Source organism: Otolemur garnettii, unplaced genomic scaffold, assembly GCF_000181295.1.
Source record: "Otolemur garnettii isolate 467f Iridium unplaced genomic scaffold, OtoGar3 scaffold00147, whole genome shotgun sequence".
NCBI classification, from domain to species: Eukaryota; Metazoa; Chordata; class Mammalia; order Primates; family Galagidae; genus Otolemur; species Otolemur garnettii.
This window is the reverse complement of record NW_003852542.1, coordinates 3,731,881-3,742,940: the sequence shown is the minus strand read 5'-3', so window position 1 is coordinate 3,742,940 and position 11,060 is coordinate 3,731,881. Positions and strand designations below refer to the sequence as shown.

General features: G+C 36.3%; 1 protein-coding gene across 2 annotated transcripts in view; it reads right to left on the bottom strand.

Annotated features, from left to right (window-relative positions):
• Window positions 1–501: 501 nt before the first annotated feature.
• The window catches only part of SUCLG1 (succinate-CoA ligase alpha subunit), a 27,093-nt gene continuing 16,534 nt past the window's right edge, over window positions 502–11,060 (bottom strand). For both annotated transcript variants that reach the window (XM_003799218.3, XM_023518773.1), the window contains exons 6-9: window positions 9,630–9,713; window positions 7,883–8,034; window positions 2,267–2,455; window positions 502–747 (exon numbers count right to left, since the gene is read on the bottom strand). In XM_003799218.3, coding sequence (XP_003799266.2) covers window positions 721–747; window positions 2,267–2,455; window positions 7,883–8,034; window positions 9,630–9,713 — 452 coding nt within the window. In that variant the 3' untranslated portion in view covers window positions 502–720. The remainder of the gene's footprint in view (window positions 748–2,266; window positions 2,456–7,882; window positions 8,035–9,629; window positions 9,714–11,060) is intronic.

Genomic DNA, 11,060 nt, shown 5'->3' with positions numbered 1-11,060 from the left:
ATAGGCTTTGAATGGGAAAGGGGAGGGCTTGCTGTGGAACCACTGAGAAGCTCATTAGTGAAGATTCCCCATTCCTCAACTAGGCAGAAATTCCCCATTAGGCAAAAACTGAAACACAGATGAACCTCTGCCTGTAATCTTGATAAGGATATGATGACAATGATGATGGAGGGATGGTAGTGATTCTAGAAGCCTGATGACAAACTGCCTTACTACAGACATGCCTGGGACTTTATACATGTATCTCTAACCCCCCTAAAGTACCCTGCAAGATGAAGATTATCATAATACAGATACACGAGGAAACTATGGTTCCAAAGATACCTAAGGTCATTCTATGCCTAACATAATTAGGTAAATACCATGCTGCAGTTATTACAGTTTCATTCTCTCAGAAGTTTTAGTTAACAGTGTTCTCTACAAAGCCCATTAAAAAGCACCCCCCCATTTCTCTCCACTCTCCCCAACCTTCACGTTGAAATAACAGCAAGTCTCCAAAACTATATTTGAATCAAATGGTAGATTTATTGCCTGCCTCTGTTATACAATTAAGTGAAAACATCTCAATATAGGACATTCTGAACCTTGTTTTGGCTTCTCCTTGTACTGAAAGACCAGCAGTAGGCATGTAGGGTGTTAATCACTGAACAGAAGCAATTCAGTGCTGGCTGACATGTCTAATGATTCATTTCACAGTTTTAGGAAACTTTGTTTTTTCTTTCATAGCATCTTCCTCTTTTCAAATTCCTTCAGAAACAGAAGAGAGAGGGGAAAAAGATAAAAATCCAAATTACATTCATGGTCAAAATAACTCTGAAACCTATCATCTTTAGAATCTGTTGAACAACCAAATTACAGAAGTAAAATATACCAGGATGAGGGTACTCAAACACAAAATGACAGCTTTCAAATTAGTCCATGTCAGCTTGAATTTCAGAAAGCTACATTCAGAGTTTCAACTTTGTCTTGCAGTCCCAGAAGCTAAAAGAAAGGTCTTAAATAACACTTATTTTCTCATGGCAATAGAGAAAAACCTATAATGCCATATACAGCAACTATAACCAGCCCTTTTAATAAGGCAACAGAAACAGGTTTGCTTAGTTTCCAGAGAATAAAACTACACACAGATAAGATAGGATTTGAACAAAATGTCAAGAACCTTAAAAACATCTGAAATAACCAAATACCTTCAACAACATATTGTTTAAGGAAACAATACAGAAAATCATATTTTTCTAGCTTATAACAATTAGAGAATAGAATAAAATGTGTAGATGCCTACTGCCACTTACTGGAGTAAAATGGTAACACCAATCTCCATTGTGAACTTAAGCATTTGCTTTTCTCCTTTCCCCTCACTTTCAAATAAAGTTCTTTTTCCATGTTCACTAACCACCCAGATTTCTTCCAAACACTATGACACAGACTGTTATATACCAAAAGACAGGACCAAGTAAAGATTCAATAAAACAAGGAGCCCATTTTATTATCCCTAAGACAAGGGCAAAGACTAGAATTTTCAAATTCTCTCTGAATGCTGTTTCCTTTCGGCAAAACAATCGGTGCCTCTTTTTAGCATTCTTAAGCAGGTTTTTTGTTGTTCTTTCCTTTTTCCTATAGTAAAGACTATAACTAACATAAAAATAAAGATTGACTAAAAGCCTTAAATGATCATGCTGAAAATCACTGCGGAGATTATGGAAGACATCAAATCTTTTAGAATATTTTAACTCACAATGTCCCATTAAAAAGGGAGGCAGGGAGGTTAAGAAGTCACTCCTTCAACCTATAAATAACAATGGCTTCAAACAGCCAGGGCCAAAAACTAAAGGTGAATCGTCCACCCCAGCTGCTTCATCCAGTTTTTATTTCTTGTTACTCAGCCCCAAATCCCTCTCCCTTAAAACAGAAACTTATGTGGTCAAGGCCTTCTGTGGAAAAAACAAGACACAAAACACAAGGCAGTTGTCTGCACATCCTCTCCCTATACCCCTAAAATGGAAATTACACTTAACAGTCTCCAAGATGCTTTCTTTGTATGTCCTACTTGCCACTTACAAAAGAATAAATCCTAATGTTTAAAGAAGAAAGTTCTAATCTGAATGCTATTCTTGATCATGCCCAATTAGGGCTTTAGGAAATTAAGAGAGTTTATGAAGACTGTTAAACTGCACATCAAAATGAAAAAAGGGCTAAGGTTTCCAGGTACCGACAGTGGTTCTGCGAAGGCCTGTGACAGAGCACTCCGGCCACCGTTGGAGCTCACCTTGTAGATGGTGGTTCCCAGCTGTGCAGGTGACATGCTGACCACAACTCCTGCACTCTGCAGGGCAGAGATCTTCTCTTTAGCTCCACCTTTTCCTCCAGCAATAATCGCCCCAGCATGACCCATCCTCCTGCCTGGCGGAGCAGTTAAACCAGCAATGAAGGATACTACAGGCTTGGCATTTGGACCCTGAGGAGAAAGTAATAGTTTAAACACACTAATGAAGAGGTCAACAAAACCTGAACCTCCACTTTGTGTCTCTGGCAATAAATGGTAAATGGCTTGGGCAGGAGAAAGCTTATCATGCATCCTAAAAACACCAACACAAACATTAAACTATGACTTTAACTACAACATTTTCCACTGGGTTGACTCAGCTTTCCATACAAACTAAGGAAAACAATACTGAGCAAATGTTTGTATGTATTCAATACTAAACTTCCACGTCACTGACACAAGATGTTTACAAATACACATGTTAATCAATTGAAAAATTTAAAAATGAGTGAAAATACATGAGAGTTGTCCAGAAAATATCCAGCCACTGTTAATACCATTTTTTTAATGATATGCCTGGATACTTTCCAGATAGGCCTCATATGTTACATGATTTGCAATAATGTTTTAAGATACAAGAATGGGTTCTTTTATTTTAACCTAATCTTGTGCCTTAATTCATTATTAGTTTACCCTTAATAAATGCGCTTTAAGATGAGGTAGCAAAGTATACTGGAAAGGATCTAGGATTCAATTTCCAAATGACTAAAACTGCAAGACGGACAGGATACATGACTTTTCCAGACTTCTGCTTCTTCATCTATGAAATGAAATGGCTAAACTAGATTGATGGCCAAGAGCTCTTTCCACGCTGACATTCTATGATGTCTAAGAAGGAAGATCAGGATTGGTTTTATTCCACAAAAATCCATTTAATGTGCAACTTCTATGTATAATACATAAATATTACTATACTAGATTCTGAGGTTAAAAAAAAAAACAAGAAATACAAGAATTCCTGTGCTTGTAATGTAGTTGAAGAAATAACATATGTATTACATCAATCAGTTAAAAGATGCCATAAAGCAATGTATGAATACACAGTTAAGTTTCACATTGCATGGTAATACCACGTTCATAACAAAAAACCAGAGGTAATAAGGTACTAGGCAAAACAGAGAGGCCTGTAGTGAATCTGAGAGCCTTCATCCTCCCTAGACCAACAGCTCTCAAATCATGAGGTCTAGGGATCTCTTATACTTCCTAAAAATTATTGAGTTTCTAACCTCAAAGATTAGATTTTATCTAATGACATTTAGTATATAAGAAATTGAAACTGAGAAATTTTATTAATATTTGTTAATTCAGCTAAAAATAACTTTAAACCTTTAAAAACTATTCCAGTGAGAAGACTAGCAATTTTACAACTTATTTTTTAACTCTTAAATGTTTAACATAAAAAATAAGAGGATTCTGATACTGATTTTCATTCAATCTGTTGCAATATATTATTCTGGCTTCAGTAGAAGAAGAAAATCCAGCCTCATACATATATGTAGTTGGAAAAGAAAGAATAATTTTAATTGACTGCCTTACAGATAATTGAGGATATTCTTCTTTGATATTGTATAAGCTTCTTCAAGTGGTAATTTCTGGAAAGTCAGATGTAATTTTGGAACCTGAAACCAAAGCGGTGAACTTTTTGTCCTTTGTTACTTTAAAACCCATCACTCTGTCTTATACATTAAATGGATCTCATATCCACAATGATTTTGTAACACACATTAGTCAATTGGGAAATACTGGTTCAATGAGTTCTGCAGATTTTCCAAATACTGACACATTCCTCATTTAATATCAACAAATCAGTCAGCAGTCTCACCCCAAAGCTCATAAGAAAAGCCTTTAAGTAGGGAAAAGCCATCAAGCTCAAGGTGGTAGACACAAGTTTCCTGAAATTTTAATATTCACTTGAAAGTTCAAAATTGTATCATTAGCAACAAATATTATCAGTTGTGTTCCTTGACACGGCAGGTTCACTTTGTGCATTTTTCAGAAAATATCCAAATTCAGAAAATACCCAAGTCCAAACAGCCAGTTTGTCTGCCACTCATTCTTTCAAGTAAAATTGATGTTCCATGGAAACAGGAGCTAATTCAGCTCATAATTCAATTGTGAAAGTGCTTTCAAAATTTCATCATAAAATCCTGACTCAAGGATCAAGATTTAGTAAAATTAGTTTTTATCGCTTTATCAAGAACATTCTTAAGTGAAGCTGATTTTTCCCTATTTTACAGCGAGTAGCATGTGGCAAAAAATGATTAACAGTGTAGTTCTACTGACTGCCCTGTTCGTGCCAGGGCATCAGCGTGTAAGGTGCTACATGTTCTCCTACTGCTCTTTCTTTACCTTCCTTTCCCAGTAACCCTACACTGTTCTACCTCTGTGCCTCTGCTGAGAATATTCCCCATCCTCCCTCCTGGGATACCTGGCAAATTCCTACTTAACGTTTAAAACTTCGCTCAAGCCTCCTCTTTCCCCATCAGCCTTTCCTGACTCTCCCTCCCGCACACTCCACAAGGGTCCTCATAGTGGATCATCTCTTCAGCAACACTGCTTTGCCTTTTAAACATTTCTACTATTATATCTGGCACCCTGACTGTAACCTATCCATGTGTTCCCCTACTAAACTATGAATTCTATGAATACAGGGATTATTAAGTTCTCACTCATTTTTGTATGCCTGGCACCTACTGTAATTTATTTATTCACTCGTGTGCTCTTCATAGACTATGAGAATCTCATGACTAAGAGGCATTAATTTCCACTTGATCTCTTCTCCTGACCGCCTAAAAGTGGGAATACTGCTGCACTAGAAAGGAACAAGATTTCTACGATGAGCCTAGAACGTCAAAAAATTTGCACTCTGTCTCACTGACAAAAAAGAGTTATTAGAGGGATTTTAGGTGGAGAAAAATATAATTAAAAGATTGTAGGGGAAATGTTATCTGAAAATAAAGGGCACAGAAATGATGATGAGTGTGAAAGCCTAAAAACAGAAAGGCCAGTTAGAATGATACCAGTGTGGTCCGAGCATATATCCCAGACTATTAACTCTTTGTCCTTCTATAATTTGACTCCTGATCCCTCCATGTATAATGGAGAAGTCAAGCAGACCCAGGTATAAATCCCACCCAAGTTATTACCTACCACTGGCAAGTTATTAATCTCTCTGTGCCAGTTCCCTCAATCACAAAAGGACAATCTAAATCTTACTCAAAAAGGTTAAGATAAAGACTAAACAACATAACTTTTTAGCAAGATAGCAGTGGATAATATTTATTTACCCTATGCCAGGTATTGTGCTTTATGTAATACATCCTAAGATTCAATTTAACATAGTGTTATGTCTTATTAACCTAAATCTTTTTTTAAAGAAAGGTTTTTACTTAAATTTCACATTTTATAACTTTTCTGAATTCAAGAGATTTTGAATTTTACTCCAATCTTCTAACAATCTACCTTATTCTTTCATTTATTTGACATTTATTGGTGCCTACTGTGCCAAGAGACTGGGCTGGGCACCCAGGTACCAGTTCCTTGCCATCTGTAACACAATCCAGAGTGAGAGATGACAGCCTGCCTGCAGAAGGAACAAGCAAAGGCAAGCAAGAATGAACTGGCATGTCAGATGGGAAATGGATCTGAAAAGGTTGGGGTAGTGTGAGGGTCTGAAATACCATGCTACATCTGGCCTTTTTCTAACATGCAATGGAAAATACTGTCCGGTTTTAACCAGGGACAAATGACGGTGGTGCCTATTTCGGAAGAACATATAATCTGTGTGGCCATAAGCAGGATGGCTTGGGAGAAGAGGGGGTAGTAGGAGGAAGGAGTACAGACAGCAGGGAAGAAACTGCTAAGACAGACCAGGTAGGACAAAATGAAAGGCCAAACCAGAGGACAGGGATTAAATGCAGTAAGCCTCTGAATTTAGATAAATCACTGAGATCTTACACAGAGATCTGGGTAAATGAGTGGAAACAGGAGATGAGAGAGAATAAAAAACAGTTCTCAGGTTCCTGACATGAAATGTGCATGAAATACAATGTTGTTTACATATAAGGTACTTACACTTAAGGAATAGGCACAGAAAATAGATCCAAGGAGGGATATAGAGAAGGAAAACCAGGAGAAAAACCAGGAGGATAGACAGGATGAAGAATAATCAAAGCCACTGGTGACCTCTACAAAAACAATGTCTGGAAAAGAAGATTCAAGAGCAGCAAGCAGCTCAGCTCAAGAGTGCTACTACGTGCTGGGCACTGGTTTGCTATAAGAAGCCAAGTCATTTAAATTTCATAATCATTACAACAATTCTAGGAGGCAAGTACTATAATATCCCTATTTTACCAATGAGGAAACTAAGGCAGCAAAAAGTTAAGAAACATTCCCAAGGTCACACAGCTTCTAAGTGGCAGACAGAAGCTAAACTGCTGAGAACCAGGGAATGAATGAAAAGTAAGGAAAGATCCAGAGGAGAAATTTGACACACACTTTATATGGGAGCTAGGGCTTAAAATCAAAGAAAAAAAATCAAGGATACTAAAAATAGTCCTTAAAAAATCCTTAAAAGGCACACATAAATATGCATTGTTTTGTGTACACCACACTGTAGGTGACATTACTGGTTCCTTTAACTCTCTGGTATTCATTACTTTACAGTGACATTTAATTCACTCACTCCTCATTTTTTTTTTTTTTTTAACAAGCATAGAGAAGAAATAACTTCATCCTGTTGCCTGGCCTTCTGAAGATGCCTTTTCACTTATTCTTCAGTGTCAGAAACTCTGGAAATCATTTGCATGTTTTTTCCCTCACAGTTCTCAGACATAGTAATGACCAAAGCACACATAAACAGGGGCTGGTGGGCACCAAGCTGCTTCCCTGTCAATGCTGTGCCTCCTCTCTCTCCTCCCACCACCCTTCTTCACCCCAGCTAAATGAAAGCATGATACAACTCCACACCACACATCCTTGTTTTGCTACCCCTTAGAATTAAATGTAAGGGAGCAGTAAAACAAGGAAAGCCTCCAAAGAACACAGATGGTAAACTTTTCTGCTTGACCTCTGAAGAGCAATGACATTCTACACTGAATGAAAGACTAAAGCTAGAGGAAGGCAAGATCCTGGAAGAGGTAACAAGGAATAGAATCTTCAGCCTTGAAAAGGAGAAAGGACCCTTAATTGTCGAGACACTCTTTCCCAGAGAAACAACATGAGTGAAAATACGAGTCCACAGGTCAAGTCGGGGCTTTCAGGCTGATGGAATGTTCTTTGTTCAGTAGGAGGCCAACTTACTACCACAAAGTATAGTGGGATGCATGGGTAGAAGAGTTCAGAGTAGAGAAGTAGGTACTGTGGGAAGGGGGAGGAGAACCAGCCCAATAAGTCCAGGGAATCTTCTAAATCTCTGGTACAGAGGGCCTAGCTTAGAAAGGTTCAATCTTATCTTTCATGTTTCTTGAAAAATTATCCTTTGAAAACATAAAAATGACTTCTAAAACCTCTGGTATCATTTAAAAGCAAGGAGCTATATTGTTCCAAACCGAAACTTACTGAATTATGTTGCTTCAAATATTCTGCAGCACTTTCTTCTGCATTACCACCAATTTCACCAATCAATATGATGCCTTCTGTGGCAGAGTCTTTCAGAAAGATTTCAAGGCAGTCAATAAAATCTGTTCCATTAAATGGATCACCTCCAATACCTGAAAAAGTCAAAGAATATCAACATAAGCTGAAAATTTAAGAATGAACTATGAAATTCAGGTCAGGAAATGGTGTCTTGATTGGTTTCTTATTTCATCTGCCCCTCCTCTCTAATATTTGTATATACTTTATGATCGCTCTTGCATTTAACATTCATCACAAAATGCTATTTATTCCTATTTATAATATTGTATGAATGCTAAACAGTAGTTGGTTCCTGATACAAAGACAAGCCTCTTCCCTCCTACAAAATTAATCCTGCTTAACTCTTTAGAAATGAGTATTTTAATAAAATGTGTATTTATGTTGCCTGATGTTGAACCAGAGAAAATAAATATTTAACAAATTTCTTTGTGCAAAGAAACTACCTGATGAGGGATACTACAGAAAACCACTCTCAAGTTTTAAGACACAAGTGTTGGTGAGTGACATGGTGAAGGGTGTCCTGATCCCTCTTGCTTTGGAACCAGAGTGGGTGATGACAGAGCCTGTATATAGGGGCTCTAATATGAGCACTTAACATTTGAGTACTTGGCAGGATTAAAAGCAATCATTCCCTATATACTGGATGCTGCTTTTAAAATTTTTTTTATTACTTTTTATTTTTTTTCTTAGAGATTGAGTGCTCTGTCCCTCAGGCTGGAGTGCAGTAGCACAATCATAGCTCCATCACAGTAAGTTATCCTGGGCCTAAAATTTGAGTTTTGCACATAGAAAGGCTCAATTTATTATTTATAAAATTTAATTTATGAATTTAGATCTTAGTAAAATACTCTAGGGCTATGCTTTATAATTTATTTTATTACAAAAAGATCTAGCTAAAAACTTTTAAAAGGTATTCTAAAGATTTGAAGGAATATTAGTAAAAAATGAGAAATTTGCCTGGCTTCTGGCAACAAATACTGAAATTATTTTAAATGTAAAAACTTGGTAGAATATTTATTTATTTAGACAGAGTCTTACGCTGTTGCCTAGTCTAGAGTGCCATGGCATTAGCCTAGCTCACAGCAACATCAAACTCCTGGGTTAAGTGATCCTCCTACCTCTGCTTCCTAAGTAGCTGAAGACTACAGAATTTTTAGTTTTTTTAAAACAGGAGGTAGTATGGCGTGGCAAAAAGAGACTTTCTGGGGGAACTTAACCTTCCTCAACCTCAATTTTCCTACCAATAAGGCTATAATACTACAACTTTCTAGCTCAGAGGTTTCTTGAGAATGAGATGGAGAATAGCAAAGAATTCAGTAACTATGTACCACTGAACATAAATACAATAACAAAAGTCCTAATATGAGGAACCACTCCTTCACATCAAAGAAAATAAATGATATTTATTTAGGCACCATTTTCTAAGGCTCTCCAGAAACCACATGTCCCAAGATATCTTTTCCTCAAAGTAGAAATTAAATCTTGGACTATGAATTTTAAAAATTTTAAAACATATGGAACACATAAGCAAATTAAATCCAAGATCACAACATCTTTTCCATAAAATAGTATCAAAACCTCTTATAAATAATAAAACAATAATTATTAATATATTCATTCAATGAAAACACTACATTCCAATAAAATGGTTTTAGCAAAAATCCCTCACCAATGCACAAAGACTGCCCCAATCCAACTTGTGTTGTTTGGTGAACAGCTTCATAAGTTAGGGTGCCAGATCTGGACACAATACCTTTAGGAAAAGAATTCAAAACTATTAGATTGTGCTATCCTGTGGCAAACTAAGTTATAAATACTTTTAGTAATTAAGATAGGCATATATAAAATTCATTCCATGATTTACCATCCAAGTCAATATCTTCAAATGATGAAGTAAAAAAGGGCTTAAATCACAGCAAGTAAAAGTGAATCCAGTCACTTCCTTTAATAATATTCAATTACCAGATATGCAACTGTATTAGCTGTCATTAATACAAACTGGAAAGCCGCTATACTATTATACTGCTATCATATGTCTCATTCAGAAATAGTCAAGGAACTGAAAACTTCTTTCCTTCCTTAAACTCTTAAGGATCTGAAGTCAACAAGGCTACTGAGACTATTTGCAATGGTATCAAAATAGTAATAATTAGTACAAATAACCATCTTTCCCTTTTTACCCCCTCAAAAATCTTCTAGTGTCACATGTTTTCTTTTAGGTGAATATTTAGGGGAAAATATCCTTAATTAAATGTAGTCCTCAAGAGGACTGTCTCATTAAAGCGTTACCATCATTTATAGAGCCAAGGTCTAAGCTAGAATTTGCTGCAATTCTGTTCATTTTTAATATTTTTAGGTTTATGGGAACCTTAAAAAGCAGGGCAGTGATTAGAGAGACAACTCAGCACTGAGCACTCCCTCCATGCCCACCTCAACAATGTAGCACTAACTACTCAAAGCAGACCAAACGATAGAAGCAATATCCAAGTATGAACAAGAGCATTCATGATTATGTGGATCAGGTCCCAGTGGAACTCAGATAGCCTATAAAGCTCCCCAGCTCTAAGAGACGTTAGTAATATGAAAAATCATGACCTTTAACCCAATTATATCAACTACAAAACTGACATTCACCCACCATGATAATTATTCTTATTTAGTCAAGGTACATAGACAAAAACACTGTAATCACCTATTATTTTGGAAAAATAATATAGCTTAAAAGGAAGTTTAGGTATAAAAAGTCCAAAAACAGGCATAATGTGGCTAACTTTGAAATGTTAATTTGGCTATTTTCTTGAGCAACTAACCAACTAGCAGTAAATTTTGGGAAAATGTATTTTCCTAAAACATTTTGAGAAAGTTTATGATATTTAAGAAAGCAAAGTAATTCTTGGAAAGGACCTAGAAGGATCAACAATAAAAATATTGATAGCACATAAACCTGACAAAGGGCTATATCAAAGATATTTATAGGACACCTATAATCAACAATAAAAAATAAAATATTCATTCAATGAAAACACTACATTCCAATAAAATGGTTTTAGCAAAAATCCCTCACCAATGCACAAAGACTGCCCCAATCCAACTTGTGTTG